Genomic DNA, 27,907 nt, shown 5'->3' with positions numbered 1-27,907 from the left:
GTTGAGGCATCAAAAAGCCAACTCCCACCATCACCGTGTAGTGCAAGGAAGCTTAAGAGAGACTCTAGCTCTAGCTTCCTTGGTATAGTCTGTGGAGTGTGGACGTACCGCGCCTCCAAACCACGTGTTTGTTTGTTTACATCCTGGGATTGGCGACCTTTCTCACGGGACTGCATTAAAAGGATGCAAATGTAAGGAGCGTTTTTTTTTTTTTTTTTCATATTAATTCATATTTATTGTATTTATTTAATGTAATTATTTTATATAACCTATGTTATTGAGTATTTTGTAAAGATCGTTTGAATAATCATTTATTATCATCTTCATGACATGGTGCAGCAGTGTTTGCGTAACAGTTAACGTGCAGCTGATGCAATTCTTGCTGCTGATGCCCAGTAACATCTGACACCTCAGCATTCAAGATCTTCTAGAGGAAGAAGGAAGAGCTGCACTTGACTGCCAGTGAGAAACGCTCCACATTCATTAGTGTAGGTGTCCTGAAGAGAAAACGGCTAGGATGTTTAAAAGACTGTTTGCCAGCAAAAACTTCAAGGTAAGAAATTCTTTGTTATGTAAATGAACAAGAGTTACAGTTCACATTGTTATGAGACAATAAATCCATAATACATTGAAATTTAGCTAGTAAATCTGTCGAGTCCCGTAGCTAACAGGACCCCAGTGATTAACAAAGGCTCGGGCACATTGTAATGGGCAGCAAATTACAGATCCATTTGTCCAACAAGTCAGTACTTAATTTCTGTCATTGAACCATTTTATGTCTGATTTATTATTGTATATTCTTGGCTGTTTTGGCTGTTTTGTATGATTAAACATCTTGTCCCAAATTAGTTGAGATTAGATGAAAAAAAAAATAGTTAAGTTAATTGAATTAATCTAAACCTACTAACATAACATTAAACAGCCTCACCTCATCCTTGTGTTGGCTGGGATGAGTTTTGCTGTGTTTTGTGACCATTGAGGTGACACAACTCATCATTATTAATGTTCTGCAGGACTAAAATCGCATATGATTAGTGCCCAGCTGAGTTGAGGTTAGGCCCAAAGGGTTCTGAGTTAGGTTTATTTCAAAGCTAATTGATATTTATTTTCTTTTCTTAGTTTTATTGGTAAATACCAAGTGGTGACATTTTTCATCACAAAACAACCAAGAAGCTAAAACTAGTTTCTTAGTGTTATTGGTAGATAATAAGTTGCGATCCTCTGTCACCACAGTAGCTGTCTCAGCTCTCTGAGTAAGGAAGAAATAGAATTGTATATATTATGTTGTGAATAATGTATAAAGCTTGATGTGATTTGTCAGAGTATTTTGTGTTTTATTTATTAGAGATCTATTTGGTGGCTTGAATGTGCTTATTAGATACTGGGCCATTAATTGTGACACAAATGGACCAAGAGACTTAGAAAACTAAATAAAAGAGGCCACTTTGCATAAGATGTGCCTGTGTGGTGCAATGGGTAGTGAAAAAGGACTCCATATCCATGTTCAAACCTGGGCTGGGACAGTCAGTACACAGCTGTCTTAGCTGTTCATTCTTTAGATTTGTTGATTAGTGGTTACATAGGGGAGATAAACTGTGGAAACCAAGATGTTTCATTTGCACTGTGCCCTGAGGTAAGGGATATCATGCACCACAGGCTCAAAGGCCAATGATACTGAGATGAGTGCTGAGGACATGTGTGCAGCATTGCACAGCCTTAGCATTGCCTCTTTTTCCTCTACAGGGAGACTCAGTATTTCTTTGCTTTGATTCTATTTGTTGGAAACAATTCTAACTACATTTCCTTGCTTCACTCCTGTGTACCTTATGTTTGTAGAGGGTCATGGCTACTGAGATTGAAGAGATCTATGTGATGATATAGCTAAAAATGTAAGATGGATGTCAGCTAAATAGTTGTAAGATTGAAATGATGAAAACATATCAGAGACATTCCATTATTCTGAGTATCTTGTGAAGCATTAATTGTGTGTTTGTATCCAATTTATATAGTATAGTGGATACCTTCTGGATTCTTATGGCAGAAAGCTAGATACAGTTGGGTTTAGGATTTGACAGCAGTCCTCTCATATGACACTTTTTTTCCCCCCTTACACAAACCTTTATAATGTGAGGGAAAATTAACTTTACTGCCAATGCCAAAGTCACTACCTATAAAATGTAATAAGTTTCAATATAGGTATGTCTAGAATTTGTATCATGTGCAGCAATAAGAATAATGAAGGGGATCTGTTCAGAAAAACTATTACCTATTTTTTTGTGAGCCAGTGACCCCATTGCAGAACAAATATTTCCTCAAATGGTTAGGGAGGATTAAGCTTGGTACTTATATCTTGATGGAATTGTCAGTTTTCTTCTATCTTGTACACAGGTGAATCAATGCATAACTTAACTGCACAGTACAGCAAGTAATTTTTAGGTATATAATCTTATAGTTTTTTTTATATTGTGAGCAAGGATGTCCTTGCCAGTCATTGAAGCAACCCCATATAGTGATGGTCTTATTCCACATGGAAACAAACTTGTTTACACTGGTAATATTTGAGAACAGTACCATCTTTATGTAACCTAGAGCAATGAAACACTGCATCCAGGATGTGGTAACAACCCTACAAGGACTGTGGAGCTGATTGTATATACCAGAAATCTAACCTTAAGATCAAATTTCTTACTATTGTTTCCATACATAAATAAAAAATTTCTTTTACAAAATTTGTTGCCACAATATAGTTTATTTCTAAGATGCTTTAATTTGTCATATTAACCTGATCTTCACACATTATTCTGTATGATTATAATTTTTACAAAAAAACAATCACAGCTAATGTTATGCTTCCTCCTGGTAAAGTACTGTTTCATTAATTTTGTATTTTAATGACAGATAAAAATGCTTTAGTTTATGTTAAGTTGTAGAGATTGTGGAAAGTCTTTGACTAAATGGCTGTGTCTCTTCCAGAAAAAGCTTGGGGACTTGATCAAAGTAGCAACGGGTGGCACGCTGGTGTTTGCTGGCATCAACATCTATTACCAGAATGAGAAGTTTTACAACTCCTGGGTAATGCCACTGCTCCTCTCCCTTGATGCAGAGACAGCACACACCCTAGCAGTGAAGGCAGCTCAGTACCGCTTGGTGCCAGAGGCCAAGCTGAGAGAATCCCACCTTCTGGTAAGTTGTCATCTCCTTTTGTACATCCTGCTCTTCATGTGGGAATGTTGATAGTACAGTTTCCTGGCATTTTGCTTTATACATTGCATTGTATTGAGAATAATGTGTTGAGTTTTTTTTTTTTTTTTTTTTTTTTTTTAATATTGCAAGCAAGATTAAAGCAAATGAGCCTTGGTAGTATTTTGCCATGATCACCCTGAATGGGAATTTGACTCTACAAAATGCTGAGAGAAGTTCAGTTGAAGAGCTCACAGCATCAGGTCTTCAGGGTCTACATAGACCTTACAAAGTATATGTATCGTGTGAGGACCAGTGATGGTGCTTGGAATTAAGAATGCTTATCAGATGCAGTAACAATCTAAGTATAAGAACATTTTGGTATTTTGAATTGTGAAGTTGATGTAACTCACTTTTGGAATGAATCCAGGCAGTTCTGTTTGAAAGTTTTCTTAGATGATAATGTTGATGATTTGTTGTGTGATGAATGGTGCAGCAATGAAAAAAGAAGAAAGTGAAAAATAACAAAGCCTTTAATATCTCTTTTAAACTTATCAGAAAAGCTTGCAATTTTGATTTAATGAAGTCACTGTTACAGTCCTTTCAGATTTGATCATCAGTGAAATTGCTGAACATATTTGGCAAAAAGTATTAAATTATGTTTTTTTTTATTAATTAATTAATTTATTTATTTATATTTTTTTGACGGAAATGAATTAGGGTTTGGGATGTGAGGTAATCTTGGTATGAGTTGACAGACTGAGAACGTCATTTGGTTGGAGACATGGACTGGCGTACAGCAGCATCAAGTCTGCCGGGATAAAAGATTGTTATGATAGTATTTTTGGTTTTCATCATATAAATCAGCTTTATTATCAAATGCTAAAGTATTATAATTAATATCGTCATAATCTAAGAAACTCCAAGAGGTGATGAAACATGAAAAAAAATATGTAACAACAAGAGTGGAAGAAGGAAAAAACGAAGGAAGGAAGAAAGTAGAAGGAATAAATGAAGGATGAAGAATATAAGTATAAATGCAGGTACCAAGATGACAGCAAACCATCACTACCTGATAGATAAGAGGCAAAAAGAAACCACTAATGAGAATAACAAGATTAATAGATAACAAAAGCACAGAGTGATGACTCACCAAATTTTGTTGTTATCTTTGGTGGTCTGTTTTTGTCTCTTTTCTATCAGGTTTTGATAGCTTATTGTAATTTTCATATCTGCTTTCATGTTTATTTTTTTCTCATTTATTCCTTCTACTTTCTTCCTTTCTTCCTTATTTCTTCCTTCTTTCACCTTTGTTGTTACATATTCTTTCTTCTTTTGTGTATCATCTTTTGGTGTTTCTTGGGTCACAACATTATATTCTTTCTCAGAAAAATTCCTTTCAGTTTGTCAAAAGTAGTGGTTTTCTTGCTCCCAGGATATGTCTTGTAGTCCTTGTGGTTCCACCTAAATCTCCTCACTGTTGTCAAATAATTTTCCCAATAGTAGAATTTTCACTTCTGGAAATTTTATTTTATGGGAGTCAAGTGGGAACTAAGTTAGGTAAGTAGGGAAATGTTAAAGATCACTCCATATTTTTGGGGGGCAAAAACTGTGGTTCATTTAGAGCATTGAGCAGACTGGAGTGATATGACACTTTTTACTTTCCATAGGAGGAGTACTGGTCAACAGCAACAAAATTATAATAAAAAAAAGGCCCACTAAGGTGCTGGTCCCCGAACAGTCAAAAGCGGTCATCAGAAATTAAAGAATGTCTTGAAACCTCACTCTTGAAAATGTTCAAGTCATAGGAAGGAAGAAATACAGAAGCAGGAATGGAGTTCCAGAGTTTACCAGAGAAAGGGATGAATGATTGAGAATACTGGTTAACTCTTGCATTAGAGAGGTGGACAGAAGAGGGGTGAGAGAAATAAGAAAGTCTTGTGCAGCAAGGCTGCAGGAGGAGGGGATGCATGTAGTTAGCAAGATCAGAAGAGCATTTAGCATGAAAATAGCAGTAGAAGATACCAAGAGATACAACATTGCAGTGATGAGAGGGGGAGAGAGAGAGAATGAGAGAGTGAGAGAGAGTGAGAGAGAGAGAGAGAGAGAGAGAGAGAGAGAGAGAGAGAGAGAGAGAGAGAGAGAGAGAGAGAGAGAGAGAGAAAGCTGAAGACAGTCAGTTAGAGGAGAGGAGTTGATCAGATGAAAAGCTTTTGATGCCACCCTGTCTAAAAGAGCGGTACAAGTGGACCGCCACTGCCCCCATAAATGTGAAACATAGTCCATACATGAACAGATAAGGCCCCCAATGCAGAGACAACTCAGAACAGCTAACTTCATAGAAACTGTTTTAGCTAGAGATGAGATGTGAAGTTTCCGGTTTAGATTTTAAGTAAAGGACAGATTGAGGATGTTCAGTGTTAAGAGAGGGACAGTCATTGAGGGAGAGGGGATAGTTATCTGGAAGGTTGTGTCAAGTTGGTAGAAGGAGGAATTGAGTTTTTGAGGCATTGAACAATACTAAGTTTGCTCTACCCCAATGAGACATTTTAGAGAGACCTGAAATTATGTGTTCTGTGGTTTCCTTGTGTGAACTGATTACTTCTGGAAGGGTTGGATGTCTACGAAAAGATGTGGAAAAGTGCAGGGTGGTATCATCAGCATAGGAGTGGATAGGACAAGAAGTTTGGTTTAGAAGATCATTGATGAATAACAGGAAAAGAGTGGGTGACAGGTAGAACACTGAGGACCACTATTGTTAATAGATTTAGGAGAAGAACAGTGACCATCTACCACAGCACCAATAGAACGGTCAGAAAGGAAACGAGATGAAGTTACAGATAGAAAGATAGAAGCTATAGGAGAATAGTTTGGAAATCAAAGCTTTGTGCCAGACTCAATCAGAAGCTTTTGATGTGTCCAAGGTAACAGCAGAAGTTTCACCAAAATTCCTAAAAGAGGATGACCAAGACTCAGTAAGGAAAGTTAGAAGATCACCAGGAGAGCAACCTCAACGGATCCAATACTGGCAATCAGAGAATAAGTTGTAAAGTGATGGATGTTTAAGAACCTTCCTGTTGAAGATAGATTAAAAACTTTAGAAAGGCAGAAAATTAAACCAATTGGAGGGATTATAATGGTCACCCTTTTTAGGAACAGGCTGAATGTAGGCAAACCACAAGCAGGAAGTAAAGGTAAATATTGATAGACGAAATTGGAAGAGTTTGACTAGGCATGAAGGAACAGTTTTTGGAGAACAATAGGAGGGATTCCATTAGATCCATAAGCCTTCTGAGGGTTAAGGCCAGCAAGGGCATAGAAAACATCACTGCAAAGGATCTTAATGAGTAGCATGAAGTAGTCAGAGGGTGGAGGAGTGGGAGGAACAAGCCCTGAGTCATCCAGGTAGAGTTTTTAGCAAAGGTTTGAACGAAGAGTTTAGCTTTAGAAATAGATGAGATGACAGTGGTGCCATCAGGTTGAAATAAAGGAGGGAAAGATGAAAAAACAAAGTTATTGGAGATGTTTTTGGATAGGTGTCAGAAGTCACAAGGGGAGTTAGATCTTGAAAGACTTTGACACTTTCTATTAATGAAGGAGTTTTTGGTTAGTTGGAGAACAGACTTGGCTTGATTCCTAGAAGAAATATAAAGTGCATGAAATTAAGGTGATGGGCCACCTCTCTGTCATGTATAGCATGAGAACAGGCTGTGTTAAACCAATGTTTGGAAGCTTTAGTTCTAGAAAAAGAGTGAGGAATGTACACCTCCATGCCAGACACTCACCTCTGTTATGCACTCAGCACACAGAGACAGGTCTCTGACACAGAAGCAGTAGTCATTCTAAAGATAATCAGAATAATATTTCCTCAGGTCCCCTCCATCCAGGCATTACATCCTCAAGACTTTATTGTAAAGGCATTGATTTATAGTGAAATCTTGTTGAGCATTTCCATCCTTATCAAAAAAGGTATTACAATGATGCTAATTCCAGTCGGCTTTTCAACACCATGCTTACTGTGTCATGTCTCACTGTAGAACTGAACATCCATACTACCATATTCTTTCCATATTGTTCTATCTTTCTCCTCCTTATCATCATCATCTTTAATTAACGAGCTTTCATTACTGCAAAGAATTACACATCTTATTCATGAAGTGCAGTTTACAATTTTCCCTCCTCAGTTCTACTTGCTTTAAAGCTGGCTTCTGCTCAATCCCTTCTACAAATTACAGTTTCAAAATTAAGACACTAGAAGGAGAAATTTCCAATATCAGTACTTTCTACTAACTTTAGCTCTACCATCCAGTACTTTTATACATGCACATATTACTAGTAAAAATTATGTCCATCAGTGATACCTCCTGATTTTGTGCATCCAGTTACTGCACTTAATCTGCAAGATACATGTATTATTTAGACCACTTATTATTCCACTAAATCTTTTGTAGAGTCCCTTTATCAAGTAAATTTTATGCCATAACTAACCACACACTGGTTGTATATTGCATATGGCCAAATGCTTTATTTGAAGGTTTGGCTTGCTGTCTGCAATGCTCATCTCCATCTTTCTTTTGCTTATATTTACTTCTGAGCATGTAAAATGGATGGTAAAAAAATTATCATGGATAAAAGTGTAGAGTCAATTGCTTCAGTTTTATATCCACATGCAGACCTTCATGAAAAAAAAGTTGAGTTAGAAATGTCATTACATGCTTGGTACTTAAAATCTTTACCTGCCATTTTCTTCAGTGTTTGCTTCTTTTTATAAATGATACTAAGAACAATGCTTTTCACATCTTTCTGCTACATCAGCCTTTTCTCCAACTCTTCAGGAGCCTCCAGGATCCTGTGCCACCACAGTAGCTGTCTCTCAGGATCCCATTAAAGTCTGAGTAAGGAAGAGATAGAAGTGTATATATTATATTGTGATTAGTGTATAAAGCTTGATGTGATTTGTTAGAATATTTTATTCTTTATTTATTGAAGATATGTTTGGTGGCTTGAAAATGCTTATTAGGTATTGTCATTAAATGTGACTCAAATGGACCAAGTGGTAGGCATCCTGTTCCAGCCATAATGGGTGATGTGTGACATACTGGACCAGCCTCCCAACTCACATTTCAGAATCAAAATGGAAACAGATGTGAAGAAGTCCAGGAAACTGGATGAAGATAATTATCACAATTTACAATATAAGTTGATGTAGGTAGAGGAATGGAGTAAGATGTGTGTGAGTATTATTTCTTGATATGGTTGAGGTAGTCTTGGCTTGGGTCTGTGTAGTTCATTTTTAGTTCCAGAATGTAAGTTGGAAGTGTAGCTTAGTAACTCACACCTAGCAGGAATGAAACATGCTCTCATTCTCCATCCTGTGACATAAACGATAACCCCTAACTTTTCACGTGAAGTTGGGATATTTATAGTCTGACAAGTTTGCATATGCAATAAAATCCTTTAAATCTGATTCTTATAATGTGGGAACACTTTATTCCCAGTGTTAAACCTAAAACTTGCACTTGTACCAGTGATCAAAACTGTGAGCAACATTTGGCTATATTTGCACATTGTTGCACACATGTAATTAGAGTTGATAGTGAATTTCTGTACAGTATTCCTTATTTAAGTAATTAAGTGTTTAAAGTCATGTTAATTTCTTGGAAATAAGTCTGGCATGATAACCAAGGACAGACTAAAAGCACACCATTTATAGACAAAGTGCAGCACATTTCAGACAGTTCAGCAGTGTCACCCCGTTTGGTGGAAAAAAAATGTTTGATTTTCCAGTCATTTAGGAACTGTTTGCTATATGCCTCTAACCTCTTTGTTATGAAAACTTATACCACTCCTGTCCAGCTGCAAACCTCAAGATAGAGTAGGATAATTTATAGACTAGTTATCTCAGGACAAGGGAGTTGGTGGTAAATAAGCATTTCCTGTGTGATTGAAAATGTGCCTTTGTTTCATTGAACAGGATGACACTGGTCATCAAAACAGCTGGAAATATACTTTGTATTCAGCTGTTGGTTTTGCAGTACACATTATTTTTGTGTGAGAAATTAGGTAGGCAATCAGAACCTCATTCTTCTTCTTCTTCTTTTTTTTTTTTTTTTTTTTTTTTTTTTTTTTTTTTTGATCAGATATTATCAGCAGCCTTCTTCAACATGATTCTGTAGAAAGTAATGAAATAATTAAATGCTTTTACACCCATTTCTGGTGGCAAAAGGAGGACTTACTTGCAAAGTAAAGTGTTGCAGATTATTTGAAATCAGGTGTTAATGGGACTGGCCTAAGGTTTACCCATAAGGGGATGGTCTTAATGCATGCAGTGGTTATTCTTGATATAATTAGCACCTCAGTAAACATTTAATTTTTCCTTGGAGAGAGGATTTTTAACCCTTTCATTTGTATTTTGATTCCTGTTACAAGACAAGGCATTATATAGATGGTTTGTCTCAATTTTCCTTCTTAAAGGTGGATGTCACTCAGGTGTATAGAAAGATAGATTAATTTCTCTAATGTCAGTTGCTTCTGTCCATGGTACAACACCCTCAGGGCATATGTTTCTATACATTTTTCAGTCCTATCCTATCCATTCAGGAACATTATGTAATTTAAGCTCAGTATTTTATTTATTTATTTTTATTTGAATGGCCCCTACAATTTATTAATCAATGAATATACTGTGTAGAATAGATAGCAGTTGTCTTGACTATATATATATATATATATATATATATATATATATATATATATATATATATATATATATATATATATATATATATATATATATATATATATATATATATATATATATACAGTATTTATTTATTAATTTATTCCCTAATGTAGTTGGAAATACATACGTACATTGTTAGATAGGTAGATGTAGCTTCAGGTTGTTATACATACATAATTATGTTTTAGAATCTTTAATGATGTACATAAATTATATGAATTATGCTTTAACAAAACATGATGGAAATACTGAAATATATTCATGACTTCTTGCAAGTAACATCAGTCAAAAGTTTTGTATGTTTTTGTTTATGTAAGGTAATGTTCACAGTGATGCATTTGAATGTAAATGAAATGTGGTGGAAAATATTGAGACTCCCAAGTGTGTTCCTTCCCTTGAAAGGAGCATGTCAGTCACACAAAGGCCGGAGAATAAACGCATGCACAGAAAATTATAAAACAAATAAAACATCTTTTATCATTACTTGTTTTATTCAAATTTTTACTCAGATTCCAATAGGTTTCTTTTAGAACTCCTTCAGCAGCAGAAGTTCCTGATCTAGTGGATGGATAGCCTACTTCTAATGTATGTATTTTCAGGGAGTGTCTACATTTACTCTTATTTTGCATTGGAATAATGTGATCCTTTTATTTTTGTTATGTACATAGATATGTTTTGTCTGTTATGTTCTTACTGTGGTATTATGTGTGCTTTCAAGGTAAAGTTTTCTTTTGCACTCGACATATATTGAAGTGCCTGAGAAGCCAACCAAATGCAGTCAGAATAGGAAAAATATTAGCTGAACATTGATTTTATTTATTTATTTATTTTATTTATTTCTTATTTTTTTTATGGAATGTGAAATTTGGCATACTTCAGCCTTATAAATTTATATAACTTTGTAAACTTGCAAATTATGAAATGTGGGAGAATACACACTTTATACAATTATGATACTTCTGATATGTTAAAAAATATGATGTAAAAGAAAAAAAATACAACAATGAAAGCACACATGATGCTTTGTCATGCTAATATTGACTCAAAACTGTCTGTGTACTCATACACATGTTGCATGAAATAGAAGGCTTCAGTTTTGAAATATTCCTCTGACCACCATTCTCTTGATAATGTCTCAAATCTTTTTAATTGTTCCTATAAATGTTTTAGTGAAGATTGGTCTGTATTATCAATGTCCAGCATGTATGAAATTAACATATAGTTATCTTGGAAAAAAAAAAGTATGTATACTTAGGTGAACAAGTATGCAAGCATTTTCTAAATTAATTAAATTGTCCCATCCATCCATGTACATACATTCCCTGCTGATGGTCTACACACTGTGGCCAATCATCACTGATGTCTTTCCATATAGATCATCCAGCCATTCTTTTTGTCATGTCTTGTCTTGTACTCTTTGTGTTATAATAATAATAATAGTGATTATTATTATTATTATTATTATTATTATTATTATTATTATTATTATTATTATTATTATTATGTTTTAATTATTTATTTATTCATTTTATTTATTTATTTATTTTTTACCATCATTACTAAGTGCACTTTGAATGGAGACCTGTTTGTTATTTAGTCTTGCCCTACAGGTGCCTGTAGTGGCTGAACACAAGTATGATTTATTTAAGCATTTTAATTTCTTATTTCATGACCAGTTCCATTTTTATTTTATTTTATTTTATTGTATTTATTTATTTATATATTTATTTTTTTATTTATAAATAACCATTATAATATGATATTTCAGTTTGATGTAATTACTTATTAGTTGGTATTGTAGATGCTTATTTGTCATGTATTAGATACATAACTCTTGTTATTGTTGTATGTGCTTAATTACAAGTTAGTCAGAGATGTAGATAATCCTCATAAACTATTATTATATAAATTACCCCAGGTAGAGATCTATTTAATGAAACAGAAACATCATCATTTATAGATAATCTTCAATGAAATCCTGAATGGATTTAACTTACCTCTCATTATCAGAGAACAGAGTTTCATATCCTTTATTTAGAGCAGGGGTTCCTAACCTGGGGTACATGTACCCCCAGTGGTACATTTGCACTTTTCAGGGGGTGCACAGGGTCTCAGAGAATGATCATTGCTGTGGTGTTGTAATCTGCAGTCAGATTGCACAATGTCATGTTTTTCCCAGTTTACTCATTTTAGTAACCAGAACCTTCATCTAAATTATATCAAGAGTAGGGTGAATACCATTTGATTTTCACTGTTATGGAACTAACCGTGGCTGCAATCTGTGCTGGGCCTGAAAGGATCAGACATGGGACGTAATGATCATTATAGATAATTATAAGAAAGATATATATGCGATGGATTAAGATATTTTCTAAATTACTTGAGTTTAGTTTATTGATGTTGTCACTTTTTAAAAATTCCTATGCAGTCTGCACATACAAATTTCATGACAAAATAATATCAAAATATTACAATTCCATCTTTTTTATTATTAATTTATTTGTGGGTACATATGAACCTATAAAAATGTTCAAGGGGTACAGAGGAACAAAAAAGGTTGGTAACCCCTGATTTAGAGCATCAACATGAAGACTGTAATTGCTTCATTGTGTAATATCATTCATCTTTGTCTTGTATCCTCAGAGGAGTAAACTGCTCAACCTGAACTTCAGGACCCCCATTGGACTTGCTGCTGGGTTTGACAAGCATGGAGAGGCTGTGGAGGGGCTGTGGAAGATGGGATTTGGCTTTGTGGAGGTGGGCTCTGTGACACCAGAGGCTCAGCCCGGCAACCCACAGCCCAGGGTGTTCCGCCTCACCTCAGACTCTGCTGTCATCAACAGGTGTGTTGGGCACACAGACAGGCTTACCTAACAGATGGTGTGTGTTTTATATTTTTCTGGTAAAGGTTTTGATGTGTAAGAATTGGTGTGTCACATTAAGCTTCTTAATCAAATTAATTAACACCTTTAATATATGTGATATAAATTCTTTAATTTGTTCTGTGAAAATAGGTGCAGCCTTCAGTGCCATCCATTCCCATTAAACAATCTCTCTCATTCTCTTCTGCTACTTTATGACTATTTTGCTTCCACTAATCTTGTCTTTTCTCACTCACGCATCATGTCCTATTAACATTAACTTGGCCCTCACATGTTCTTTTGCTACCAAGCTCATTCACAGGTATGTTTTTACACCACTCCTAGCATAATTTCTTTCACTGCTTTATAGAAAGTCTTGTGTAAGTCCATTCAGTCATTCAGTCATAATCATAAGGGCTATGGTGCTGTAACTGAAGTGTGTACAGAAGGTTTGTCTGGTAAGGAGTAAGCATGGAGTGGTGGGGGCAGTTCATGACAGTATCCTGAAGGTGTTATTAGTTAGTTTCATGGAAGGAATGGGAGAAAATAAAGTAACAGGATGGCAACATGGAAATACAGTGGCAGTACTCTTTCAGCTTGGCTGTTGGTTGTGCAGCCAGACTGTGTTGCACTGCCACAGGAGGAACATAATACTTACTATATCTAAATCAAACAAGATATGACTTCTTTTGTTTGTGTGTATGTGCTTGTGTGTGTTGTGTGCTTGTGGTGGAAAGATTCAGTCAATACATTTGTCTTTTCAAGCTCTTGAATTATTTTTATTTAGCGTAAGGTATTGAAATGTGGCACTGCTAACATTTTGTATCATACCCAAATAGCAGTAAGAGATCTTTTTGAGCTTCTATTTTTTGCTAGTTTGTCTTCAGCTTGCTCTGTTTCTTTCAGGTATGGCTTTAACAGTGAGGGTCACGAAGCAGTGTTTGCACGTCTGAGCCAGCTGCCCCCACCAGGTCACAGGGGGGGAGCCATCCTGGGAATCAACTTGGGCAAAAATAAAACCTCAGAAGACCATGTGAAGGACTACACACTTGGGGTGCAGAAGTTTGGTCCCTTGGCAGATTATCTAGTGGTAAATGTATCCAGGTTAGTCACTGTTAGGTACTTGAGCTTTAAAAGGAGAATTCATTGCCAATCCTTTTGTCATCCTGATATCTCCAAGTGTTCAGTTTGATGCTCAGAAAATTCACTGCATCTAGAACATAAGTCAATGCTGTTCTTGTGAATCTCTATTGCTGGTTGGAGAACAGGAAAAATGGACTTGCATGCCAAGCCCAACATTGTTTTTGAATAGAATATTGAAGAAAGAGGGAGAAATAAAAATATGTTATATGGTTTGATAGTAGATACCAAACCTTACTTTTGGAAGAGGCTAGGAATAAGGAATGTGAAAAAGAAGTGGATTGAGAAGGCATTGATAAATGAGGTGTTAGTAGAGGCCAAGTGTTTCAACAAGCAAGAAGGGTGTTTGGACCAAGAGAGATGGAGGCTCTTTGCCATGACAGTGGCAAGTCCTCATGACTTGAGGAACACTCCTGGAGGGAGCAAGACACCATAGAAATAGGTATATAGACAGGAAAACTAGGGAACATAAGTATAAATAACAAAAATATAATGTTTAAATAATGTTAGTGCACTTAGCTTTCCATATATTTGAAGTAATTTAGAAGCTGAGGCTGCTTAACTGAAGAATCTCCGTTATTTTAAATATAAGATGAAAGTAAATATGGGGGAAAGGACTACATGGAGGAAGTTGAAATCCTCCATGTTACACTTGGATGATTGCAGTCAAACAATCTTGTGATAACTGAGGATCATGGTGGCAGTCAGATAAATAGTACCATTATGTCACCATCCTATTTAAAAAAGATAAAATAGGTAAAAAAATAATATTGATAATCATTAATAATTAAAAAAAAGAAATGAAGTAAAGGAAGGAAATTAAAATGTTACCTGTGGAAAGGAAAGTAGAAGACATTTCTGAAAATAGCATTTCATAATATACTAAACAGCAGTACTTAACAGAAGCAAGATTTTTAATCAGTTAATATATTTTGTTTATTAATATATATATATATATATATATATATATATATATATATATATATTATCTCTTGTATCTTACAGTCCCAACACTCCTGGACTAAGGAATTTACAAAGCCAGGAACACTTAGAGAAGCTAATAGAAGCAGTCATCTCAGCACGTGACAGCCTGCCAGCCACACACAGACCTCCACTTTTCCTCAAGATAGCACCAGACCTGACTGATGCAGACATGCAAGACATTGCTACTGTTGTTTTACAGAAAAAGGTAGTTCTCAAAAAATTTTGTTACATTTAGCTAAAGAGGCATTTTATAACCTTGTACATTTTACATGAGTGTAATGGATGATGCAACAATTTACAGGCAAAGTAAACTTGGAACTGAAATTGTTGTGGAGATGAAGATGGTGAATCAGTGAATGCTGAAATAATTCATAAGTACATAATATAACTTTAAAGAATGAGAGAGTTATGTAAAATCAATGAAAAGATGTGAAAATATTTTCATAAATTTCTGTAGTGAAACTTGTCCCATTCAAGATTATGAAGAGGGTGAACATATACTTTAAAAAACCATGGTGAGGTGAATGTACAATTTTACTGTGAGAGGTAGCCTTGTACATGAAGATGAAGAATCAGGCTTGAAGCTGAGAATGTCCATTAAGTGTTTATTTAACCATGTAGTGAGAAGCATGAAAATTACAGGATAAAGAGTGTTGGGTAATCATTTTGAATTTGAAGATAGATGCCAGTGGGTAAGTCATAAAAAATGGAGTGAACTCTTAGACAGCAAAGGAAATCAAAGTCAGATTGCACATAAACATACAGTTTGACAAGCTGCCATCAAGTAAGAAAGGTTGAATCAAATAAACATGGGATTTGCCACAACAAAATAAGGATTTGAAATATGCTTTAGCATCCACTCACTCTGTTAACTTTGAAGCATACCTGACATTGCTTGTTAAAATCTACCTTTTCATATACTTTCTTCAGATACATGAATGCAACATGCAGTTTCTTCTCTTTCTAGTTGTATCTTCTAAGTTATCATTATTGCATTAAAACAATAATGTATGCAGCACCTTCTTACTTTAATACATTCAGTTTGTAAATAAGTAGTAAAAATGGTGTAATTTGGTGAATATTTTAAGTGATGTGATTCCAGAGAAATTTGATGATTATATGATCTGTTATAAAGAAACCCTATTGCAGGTTGATGGACTAATAGTGACTAACACCACTGTGACACGTCCCTCCTCCCTCACCAGTCCAGAACAGAGAGAGGTTGGGGGACTGAGCGGTCAGCCCCTGAAGGACCTTTCAACACGCATGGTTAAGGAAATGTACTGCCTCACAAAAGGTTGGGCTCAGTCACTAGTGTAGCAAAAACTATAGACTTAGGTGTAAGCAATTGCAGTTTAACAATTCGTGCAGACAGTGCTTCAGGAACCTGATTATATAAGCTGGAAAAAATACAATGCAAAACAGTCAGTATTGTAGTAAACCTAACTAACAAATACATCATTAAAAGTCAGTTCCTTTTAGAAGTCTGCCTTCCACTCTTTTGAGAAGTTTTCGTCATAGGACTTTGTTATATATTATATTTAAAAGCCAGCCTTAGCTCAAAATTTCAGTCATGTTATCACTAGTTGCAAGATTCTCTCTCTCTCTCTCTCTCTCTCTCTCTCTCTCTCTCTCTCTCTCTCTCTCTCTCTCTCTCTCTCTCTCTCTCTCTCTCTCTCTCTCTCCAGACCTTTTCATGTTTTGTTACATATTTCTTTAGCTTATTTTTAAGGAATATTATAATTGATGAACAACTGTAAATTATAGAAATATGCATTCAGTCAAATTAAGCATTAAATTATTTAACAAATACAGATAATGACTTCAGACTTCAGGCTGATTATACAATCCAGGCACAACACTGTCACTTTTGCTTCACATTTTCATGTATAACTACAAATAGAATTAATTTGTTCTGATTTCTTCCTGGATGCCATCTTGGATGTGGAGGAAACAACCAGCTTGATTATAGAAATAAGTAGAGAAATAGATATACCTATAGGTAAGTGACACCTGCTTAGAACCATCTCTTGATTCATACCATAAGCCTCTTAAATGTGAATTGATATGTGTTCCTTTTATCCCAGGCCAGGTGCCCATCATAGGGGTGGGTGGGGTGGCCTGTGGCAGTGATGCTTATGAAAAGATCCGAGCAGGAGCCAGCCTGGTGCAACTGTACACCGGGCTTGTCTACCATGGCCCAATGCTGGTGGCCAGGATAACTGAGGAACTGGAGCTTCTCTTAAGGTGAACATGGCATACTATGAGTTACTTTATTTTGTTTGTGGTTTCTAGAGATCACTGCAATAAGCTACCCAACCCTGAAGAAGATAACAGAACATTAACTAAAATGGTGATGATATTTCTTTGTCACTAAATGTACCTCATTGTACCTAGTTTGTTGTTACTAACAGTTGGAATGAAATAATTATACAACCTGATATCAGATCACATAACTTGCCTTCAGAATAAACACTTTGTAAGACACTGAGAGTGCTGTTGTTTGAATGATTGGCAGAGGTGAGTCAGGACATGGCAAGTGACTGAGGTGAAGGTGACTAATAAAATTTTTGTGTCAAAGCACATTTCAGTAACTTATCTTATTTTTTCCCTTTCATTTAATTTCCTCAACATTTTATGATGTTTGGTTGTCTTACGAAGTGAATTATACATTCCTTCTGTTCTGAATAGTATTAAGAAACATAGGCAAAAAATAATCTACTAGGAGTCACAGAGTAGATTATCCACCTTTTGCAGATTAGGGGATGCTATAATATGTTTGTACTCTGCAGACATGCTACCATGTGAATAAACTTTAAATTTTTAAATTGATCTATGGATTTAAAATAAACAGAAGACTTTAAAATGTGACTGACAGGGAAAAAATATGATGAGAGGTGGAACCTTTTAATTTCTCAAAATATTTCAAAACATGTATAGTTTGAGGTAAAAAATTTTATTTAAAAAGTATTTCACTTAAATAGAAACTTGGGACACTGATGGATATAAGGCATTTTCATCTCACTTTGATGACTGTGATAGGCAACTCCATTTTCTGTCTTGTCTGTTATTCTACATTCATAATCCTGCTCTGACCATGGTCCTGTCCTGCCCACAGACAAGATGGCTTCAATTCAGTAGCAGAAGCAGTTGGTGCTGATGCTCACACCCAATAAGAAATCATGGTCAGCCCAGTGCAGCTGTGTTTGCAATGAGGTTTGTAACTTCTCTTGATATAAACATTACTTAATGACATCATCAAATATTCAGTTTTCTCTGCTACACAAGATTTGTTAAGTAAATCTTTTCTCTTCATGGAAAGTTTCAAGAGAACTGATAAAATGTAAGTGTCATTCTTTTATTCTTGATTGGCAGTTATTTTCCCCAGCCTGTTAGAACCAGATATGGTTGTGATAGGTGCTTATAACATCAAATAGTGTCAACAAGAAAAATATGTTAGGTGCAGGAAACCCTTGTTATATGCATATTTTTCTTGAATTCTGAACAGTTTTAAGATTTCCTGGAAGATGGGATGAAATTTTTTTGTTTCTTTCTTGGCATATTGCCTCCCATCACAAGCGTAGTGGACAGAGGTTGCCGGATGATACTAGTCATGAGTCTCAGTACAAGCATCTTATTTCACCAAGTTACTTAATGACATTCCATTGACAGTAATGTGAATGCTGGAATGCATATGCACTTAACTACCAACTACTTAATGTTGTGTGTTTGGAAAGTAGAATAAATAAAGCAACATGAAAATTAATACTATGGTACATTCAGGGATGGAATGTTGAGAAGCTACTCATATCCACATTTTGTATTGAAGTTAGGATCATACAGTTCCATGCAATAACATTTTTGGCAACAGTTGGAAACACTCTTGGTCTCCACCTAACAAGATGGCCATGAGCAACTGAGTGGCTTTCACTCTATATCTCAATTATAGGTAAATCACATCCAAATGCTTATGCTTTCAGATTTACAAAGCTGTATTGCAATTTTGCTTGGGTGCCTCTCCACAAACTAGAGAAATTATCATCTTTATATAATAGAATAATGTAATGTACTTTAAACATTGATGTGACAGATACATACAGCCAAAGTTTCTGGTTCTCTAAAAAATGTGAAGGTGAAACAAACATGAGTTGGCATGTGAAGAGCCAGTGAAACTAGATGGCCATTACAAAGACATCAGTTGAGCAACCAGTTCATGTCTATCAGTCTCAAACAGCTACATTGCAATAAATTTGGAGTAGATTTATTTTATGCAGTACAGTGTGGTTCATGAGGATTTGTCCTCTCCCCTTAAAGACCAAGAAGCTAAGATGTAAGGTGTGACTGTGTGTGTGTGTGTGTGTGTGTGTGTGTGTGTATTTACCTAGTTGTGGTTTATGGGAGGGGAGTAATCTCATGCTATCCCATCTCTGTATCTATCCAGTTTGGTCTTAAAAGCACGGACAGTTACGTCATTGACAACGTCTTCACTGAGTTCGTTCCATTTGTTCACACTTCTGTGAGGAAAACTTTTTGATGTCTCTTCTACAGTAAACTTTCTTCAACTTCTTACTGTGTCCCCTTGTACTCTGTGTCTAAAGTTATAAAACATTCTTTGTCCACATTTTCCATACCATTTATTATTCTATAAATGTTTATTAAATCCCTTCTCTCTCTCCCCTATTTTCAAGGGTAGGAATTTCCAACATTCTTAATCTCTTCACAGGTCGACTTACTCAACTCCGGAACCATCTTAGTGACTGCTCTTTGTACTCTTTCTAATTTTATAATATTCTTCTTTATATGAGGAGACCACACCACTTCCACATATTCCAATCTTGGTCTAATCATGGAAATCAACAACTTTTTTATCATTCCTTCATCTAGATATGAGAATGCCATTCTTATTCTTTGTAACAAATTCATCATCTCTCCAGTAATTTTATTACTGTGTCTGTCTGGAGTCAAATTTTCAATAACTATTACTCCCAAATCCATTTCCTCTTTTGATTTCTGTAACTTCACACCATCCATCTCATAATGATATTGTATTCTTTTCTTACTCTTACCAAACTCCATTACTTTACATTTACTTAAATTGAATTCCATTTGCCAAGATTTACTCCATCTATTTATCTTATTTAAATCATCTTGCAATACCATACAGTCATTTATATTTTCTACCCTTCTCATCAGCTTACCATCATCTGCAAATAAGATCATATAACTGTCTATTTCTTCATTTATATCATTCACATATATTACAAACATTATTGGTTCCAACACTGATCCCTGTCCCCCCTGTGGGACACCACTAGTTACTTTCAGCCAAGATGAATTACTGTTCTCATCTCTCTATCATCCAGATAATCCTCCATTCACTCCAGCAGTCTTCCTCCAATTTTTCCATAATTTTTTATCTTCCATAACAATCTTCGGTGTGGTACTTTGTCCAGCGCTTTCTTCAAGTCTTAGTAGATATCATCCACCCATCTGTCTCTCTCCTGCACAATATTGATTACCCTTGAATAAAAGGACAATAAGTTCATGGGGCATGATCTTCCCCTCCTAAATCCAAATTGACAATTTACCAAAACTTTATCTCTTTCCAAGTGTTCCATCCATCTTTCCTTTTTTGTTCCTTCACATAGTTTTCCTACAACACTAGTCAAGGACACTGGTCTATAATTTAGTGGGTTTTCCTTATTTCCTCCTTTGAATATTGGTGTAATATTTGCTCTCTTCCAATCTTTTGGTACTCTTCCTTGTAATAGTGATGTCACCACTAGACTGAATTTTATCAGCCAGTTGTTCTTTAATTTCCTTCAATATTCAGTTTGATACTCCATCTGGACCAGTTGCTTCATTTACATCAAGTTCTTACATCATCTTAAGTATTTCCTTATATTCCTTACCAACTTATCCCTTCCAGCATCAAACCCCTTCCACAGTAAATACCGATCTGGAACTCTTGTTCATAACCACCATGTCCTGTGCATCCTCAGATTTTTTCTTCAACTTTCAATCTTGATACACCTTCCTTCTTCTTCATCTTCCCATTAATATGTCTAAAGAACAGTTTGGGTTCATTTATACACTTATCTATTATATCTCTTTCATAGTTTCTTCTCTCCATTCTTATTATCTTAATGTATTTCTAGCATCAGTATATTCCTCCCACCTGCTCTCAGTTTTCCTCTTCTTCCATCTATTCCAAGCATTTAGCTTACAATTTCCAGCCTCTTTGCATTTTGTATTGAACCATTCTTTACCCTTTCTACATCTTACTTCTCCTCTAGGTACAAATTTTTCCACAGCAGAATTATATATCCTTATAAATTCATCCCATTTTTCCCGAACATCTTCTGCATCTTCAAAGTCAGCTTTACTATATTTAAATCTTTTCACCATATAATTTTCATCAATGATTACATTTTCATTTTTCAGTTTAAATTCTATCAACACATGATCACTTTTACCTAGAGGGCTATCATAGTGTATAGTTTCAATAATTTCCATGTCCTTGGTAAACAGTAAATCAAGTCTTGATGGTTTATCTCTTCCACTAAATCTTGTATCACAGTCTACCTATTGAGTCATTAAGTTTTCCACTGCCCAGTTTAACAGTTTATTACTCCATGAGTTTTCACCTCCAGTAGTTGTCAGTGTTTCCCAATTTATCTCCTTACAATTAAAATCACCAACAATAACTGTATCACTACGTTCCATCATTATCTTTTCAAGAACTTTTAACACATCTACCAACATCTCTTCATGTTCTTTTTGCCAAGCATTGGTCATAGGTGGCACATACACTCCTACATAATTCATTATCCTTCCATTTCCACTTTTAATCATCACTTGTAGAATTTCAGACTTGTCTGTTGTGTGTGTGTGTGTGTGTGTGTGTGTGTGTGTGTGTGTGTGTGTGTGTGTGTGTGTGTGTGTGTGTGTGTGTGTGTGTGTGTTTGTTCTTATGGACACCTTGTCCTGGCTGCCCTGCTTTACAAGGAATACCAACCTGGTATTCAGAGAGAGATAGGAAATGTTTAAAATTGTTTGTTTTTTCACCTACACAGCAGACTTTATATGCTTTGAAATTACATATAGGACACATTATGAAAATGAAAGTCAGCAATGTAAACATCTCATTTTTGAAAAAAAATTCATATGTATTGCCAGCCTCTCACCAAGTTGTTTCCTTTAAAGAGGGGTAGTCAAGACAATGAGAAAAAAACTTGTCTCATTGTAGAAATATGAACACAGAGGAGGGAATCTGAGACCCTTTGCTTTGTCCCATGTTATGACATATCATAAATAGTGTGACAGAATTCATTTAATTTTTTAACATACACTGAACTTATTTTCCTATTCCATATGGGAAAAACTAATGTGATATGACTAAATGCTCAAAATAAGCATTTGCTGGTGTCTCTTGCCAAGAAGACCACACCAGAGATGATGGCCATATTTCCTGTTGTTACTGTTTGTATTTCTTTTAATAGTTTTGTATATATGTAATGTTAATAATAAACATTATTACACATCTGTTTGTCTTGATCTACCAAATGAAACATTTATTTTCAACAGAAACTGGTGCGTTCCTGGGGAACCTCAATCATAGGAGGAACAACACAACAAGGGAGGTCACTAAACATCTTTTAATGATACCAAACATTTTGACTTTTCTTAAGTCATCTTCAGTGGTTCTAAAACAAGACAAAACAATAATAATTAGTCATAATACAAAACCAAAGTAAAAAATATAGGAATTAAAAAAAAAACTAAAGATAGAAAAGTATATAAAATGTAAAATACATGAAAACTTAGGTAAAAGTTATAAAATGTTTAGTGGGGTGGCAGAATGCATGTTATTTAACAATGGCTTTTGTTCCTATTATGTATGGATTCTAATGTTCATAATCTAGGTACGTTATTACATGAATCTATGATCTTAAAATGTTTACAGTAAAAAATTCTTATGAAGTCACTAAAACCTTGTCCTCTTTCAAACTACCAAAGCCCTTTTTTATGTGTAGTTGTGATATTCAGTCCTTGTTCGCCAATATTCCTCTCACTGAGACCATCAAGATCTGTACTGACTTGCCACCCCTCCTCACTCATCTGTAAGGGACCACAGTATTTCTTGTAAGGTTGAACTTAATGCATAACATTTAAAGATCATAGATTCGTGTGATAACATAGATTTACGAACATCAGAATCCATACATGTTAGAAAAAAAACATTGAACGAATCTATGATCTTTTAAATGTTCTGCACTAAGTTCAACCTTACAAGAAATACTGTGGTCCCTTACAGATGAGTGAGGAGGGGTGGCAAGTCAGTACAGATCTTGATGGTCTCAGTGAGAGGAATATTGGCGAACAAGGACTGAATATCACAACTACACATAAAAAAGGGCTTTGGTAGTTTGAAAGAGGACAAGGTTTTAGTGACTTCATAAGAATTTTTTACTGTAAACATTTTAAGATCATAGATTCATGTAATAACGTACCTAGATTATGAACATTAGAATCCATACATAATAGGAACAAAAGCCATTGTTAAATAACACGCATTCTGCCACCCAACTAAACATTTTATAACTTTTACCTAAGTTTTCATGTATTTTACATTTTATATACTTTTTTCTACCATTTAGTTTTTTTTTAAATTCCTATATTTTTTACTTTGGTTTTATATTATGACTGATTATTATTGTTTTGTCTTGTTTTAGAACCACTGAAGATGACTTTAGAAAAGTCAAAATGTTTGGTATCATTAAAAGATGTTTAGTGACCTCTTTTGTTATGTTGTTTCTCCATATTTATTTTCATTGAACTTATACAACATATGTTGTATTATTATGTACAGTTGTTTATGACAATTTTTCTCCCTTTCAATATAGTTATAGCAAGGGCTTCCTGCATTGTGTATGACAGCTGGGTGCATAGAAACTACAGTATTGTGCTGGATGCTCCAGGCAATGTAAAGAGTGGGATGAAGGTGAGGAACTTTGGTACAGGAAATAAATACTCAGTGTGTTACAGCAATTCAATCAGTTATTTTTTATATTTTATGTCAGTGGTATGAAAAAAATTGCAAAAGAGAGCAAAAATAATTCTTAACTATGCTAACTGGGTTTTAGAAGGCTTGTACAATGTATAAGTTAGCTTATGGGAAAAAAATATCAAGTTTGAATGTAGGCACACACACACACACACACACACACACACACACAAAGAAATTTAAAATAAAAATAAATAAATAAAATAGAATAAGTAGATAAATAAAATAAATGAATAATAAGAGTAATAATGTAGAACTTTTCATTAACTATAAATACTAAAACAATGATAACAATGAAAACAGCAAGAACACCCAGACACACACTTCAGTTTACTAACTTTATCCCAGACAAAGAGTGGAGGTGGTTTTCCTTTTCCAAGGTGAGAAATACTACTCTGAGGCACCTGCCACTTATCCATATTAAGACGAGCTCCTAGTAAAGGAGTGTGACATGTTGTTCACATGGTCCCAGTTACCTGACAGTCTTATCACAGGTAGAGAGGATGTGGGTGGGTTGGAAGTGCAGGATGAAACACAGAAGAGATATGAAAGCACAAAAAATTAATGGAATGTGAGGAGGTTCAACTCACTAAGTTCACCTAAACATGGCTCTAACAGACTGTTTTGATTCTCTCGCTTGCCACTGTAATGTTGCATCTCTTATTATTATTATTTCTTTGCTTACGGTTCTTCTAAATTTGGTAACTGCTTACCTCATGGACCTACTCTTGTCCTTTTCTGTAAACCTTACTAATGCAAGAGTCAATCAGCATATTCACTATAATTTATTTTACTCTTATTTGAGTTTCTCTCTCTCTCTCTCTCTCTCTCTCTCTCCCTCTCTAGCTGATCTGCCTGATACATAAAAGTCTTTCTTCTCTTGGATACTCATTCATGCTCTGATATGCTCTAACAATCTGTCCTCCTGCTTCACTTGAGGTTCTCCTCTGGCACATATCACATCTATTTTATTCATCATCTCACTTTCTGCTATTCTTTTAATGTCACTAGATCACTTGATCCTTGACCCCATCAACTGTTTCACATTTCACTCCTCAACCTTTACTTATTGATCTATCAACATCCGATACCTTCATCTGATCATCTGTTAGTATCTGACACCTTCATTCATTTTAAAAAAGAATAAGGGGTTTGTAAAGAAAGCACATTTAAGCCAATTTGAAGGTTCTAATAGTAGAGGAAGGCCACTTGAAAGATAAGGTAAAGGAGTAAGGGAGAGAGATATCAGTTGAGGCCAATCACTTGAACAAGCAAAAAGGGAATGTCTTGATAGGGAGGGATGGAGGCTCTTCTGCCACAACCATCTGCTTATGGAACACTCCCAGAGAGAGAGAGAGAGAGAGAGAGAGACTACTCCTAAGAGAACTCCCTTAAGGGGATATATTATGTAAGGGATGAGTCTCCATTTATATCTGTCCTTATATTCCTCCCTTGCTTGCACAAAACCTCTCAATCTCTTCTCACATTTCTCTCAAATACTCCAACACTCTGTCCTTCCATTTTACTGAAGGGTTTTTTGTTATCTTGCATCCACTGTACTTTTTACCATCTTTTGTTTGCACACCATAGGCACTTATAAGGTGGGTTCAAGCACTTCCTTTCTTAATGTTCATCTTTAGTGGTACATTCAAATCTTACTTGTACATGGAACTATTGGGATGAATATTCCACTTCATTGGTTATGGTTTTTTCGTCATACTTTAGAGATCCAAACACTCTTCTCTCTTGCCTTCCATGTCATTGTGCTTGCACAAATTTTAGAAAAGAAAAAAAAAGTAAAAACTGTCACAAGTCTGAAAGTAGGCACAAACAGAAAAAAAATAAATAAATGGCTATGTTATACTTTATATATAACTGCCTCTTCACTTTATGTCAGAATATCATGTGATGAACCATTGAAAGCCTTGAGAGGTGTTAAGTGAATGAGAGTAAGATGTTTCTTTACTCTTGGTATATTTTCTATCTCCTTCAGGAAGTCCTTATTTTTTAAAATGAATTTTCTTACAGTTTTAAACATGCTGTGTTATATTTCTTTACAATATTTTAATATTTTATGCATTTGTCTCAACCTATTCTAGCCATCATGCATTCCAAGTATTCTTCCCCTATTATCACCACTTTCATCACTACCACTCCCTCTTACACAACTATATCTTTTGAAAGTCCCTCGACATTTGTATGTTCATTTAGCGTCTTCCATTCATCATTCACAGCTTCAACCACTCTGTTTAATTCTCTTTTATTTTTTTTGGCCCTAAGCCTTTTAGTCCAAAGCTTCTTTCTCCCGTTTTACGTTTTCATATTTACTAGTGTAGTTCACACACACACACACACACACACACACACACACATTGGAATACATTAACTCACGAAGTTGCGTGTGTAAGGAGCATTCATAGCTTAAAGATAAAATATGACAAATTAACTCTGGAGTACGGGACATTACGGACTAGACTCATTCCTGTAAAAATACAATGGTATACTTGATTATTCCGTTCCTGCAAATTTCAACCACGCTGTTCTTGTAGCTCTTCTCATATTTCCATACTTCAGGACGTCATAATTGCACTATCCTCCTTGCTTTTGTAATAACTGTCATCCAATCCCGTCCCCACAACCCCACTAGCTATGCCTTCCCCATGCATTGCCTTATTTTCCCTACCTTTACTTTTATGCATCCTGGGCACTTGGGACCGTATTTTTAAGAGTTGTGCGCCTTGTCTCCATTATTTTTCAACAGGTTCTAGTGGAAATTGTAAGGGCTTTCAGGATTTTTATGTTTTCAAGGATAGATTAACAAGGACTTTATTATCAATGAGAAAAACACCCGACTTTTCATCTCTTCGGTCTTTGAAAATTGTTGTGATGAGAGAACAAAGCGTTTAAGAAATATGAGCTTACTCTGAAAGGCAAACATTCTCTCTCCCTTCCACACAGCTTCCGACAACCGTTCTTCGTTTTTGCTCACAGAAATGTACAAACTTTTCCTCTTTACTTCTCTATGACTGCCACTTTCTCTCCCCGCTTCTTTGAAATCGAGAGACGATCATTATCATCATTATTACACGCACAACATGCCACAACTGATGCACTCAATCTGACTTTACTGCAACCCTCGCCTACTCGCTTTCTGTCCTAGTTTCTTCACGTGACTCGCAGATAGTGTATATTCTCTCTCTCTCTCTCTCTCTCTCTCTCTCTCTCTCTCTCTCTCTCTCTCCGGCTGCTTACCAAACATGAGTTCACCGGATCCGCTCTTCTCCCTCGGACTGAGAGAGAGGGGGGGATGCCTCTCTTGTTTGTCTTCACATAATGCCGTACTACCGTGGTGCCACTAACCACCAACACACTATGCCATTTGGGTAATTTATATCGTCATGGTAGTGGAAGTGTATGGATTCTCTCTCTCTCTCTCTCTCTCTCTCTCTCTCTCTCTCTCTCTCTCTCTCTCTCTCTCTCTCTCTCTCTCTCTCTCTCTCTCTCTCTCTCTCTCTCTCTCTCTCTAAGTACATGATTTGAAGTCATTTGTGAAAACCATGAATAACACAGTTTGTGTTTGTAGTACTCTTATGATCGTAATTCCGTGGTTTATCTGAATATACTGTACATAACTTCAAGCAATATCGTGATTCTGACACTAGTCTACCCGTCAGGTCTACCCGTGGCAGTCCCTGCATGAAACATACCTACCTATATCCACCAGAGTACTTAAGGAAGAGAGAGAGAGAGAGAGAGAGAGAGAGAGAGAGAGAGAGAGAGAGAGAGAGAGAGAGAGAGAGAGAGAGAGAGAATACTTGAAGCTTTGTGGAATGAGTACCGCATATTTTTTTAAATGTATGGCATGGTAATCTGATTCTTTTCTTTTGCAGGTGTGTGGATCTGACGAAAGTTAGGGAAGAAAAAGAGAAGCAT

The 27,907-nt window shown here is 35.6% G+C and overlaps 1 protein-coding gene across 3 annotated transcripts; it reads left to right on the top strand.

The window, feature by feature from the left end:
* Window positions 1-77: 77 nt before the first annotated feature.
* LOC135099695 (dihydroorotate dehydrogenase (quinone), mitochondrial-like) lies at window positions 78-27,907 on the top strand. 3 transcript variants are annotated; one of them, XM_064002111.1, is made up of 10 exons: window positions 169-191; window positions 340-553; window positions 2,974-3,183; window positions 12,566-12,765; window positions 13,690-13,887; window positions 14,929-15,112; window positions 16,057-16,204; window positions 16,995-17,154; window positions 18,026-18,123; window positions 27,865-27,907. In XM_064002111.1, exons 2-9 carry the CDS (start codon window positions 518-520, stop codon window positions 18,081-18,083), a joined length of 1,194 nt encoding a protein of 397 aa, XP_063858181.1. In that variant the 5' UTR covers window positions 169-191; window positions 340-517; the 3' UTR covers window positions 18,084-18,123; window positions 27,865-27,907. The 3 variants fall into 3 exon arrangements, with proteins under 3 accessions (XP_063858182.1, XP_063858181.1, XP_063858180.1); XM_064002110.1 differs by lacking the exon at window positions 27,865-27,907 and having other exon boundaries at window positions 18,026-22,450; XM_064002112.1 differs by lacking the exons at window positions 13,690-13,887; window positions 27,865-27,907 and having other exon boundaries at window positions 78-191; window positions 18,026-22,450.

This window comes from Scylla paramamosain, chromosome 4, assembly GCF_035594125.1.
Source record: "Scylla paramamosain isolate STU-SP2022 chromosome 4, ASM3559412v1, whole genome shotgun sequence".
NCBI classification, from domain to species: Eukaryota; Metazoa; Arthropoda; class Malacostraca; order Decapoda; family Portunidae; genus Scylla; species Scylla paramamosain.
Note: the sequence above shows the minus strand (reverse complement) of the source record. Positions and strands in the feature narration are given on the sequence as shown.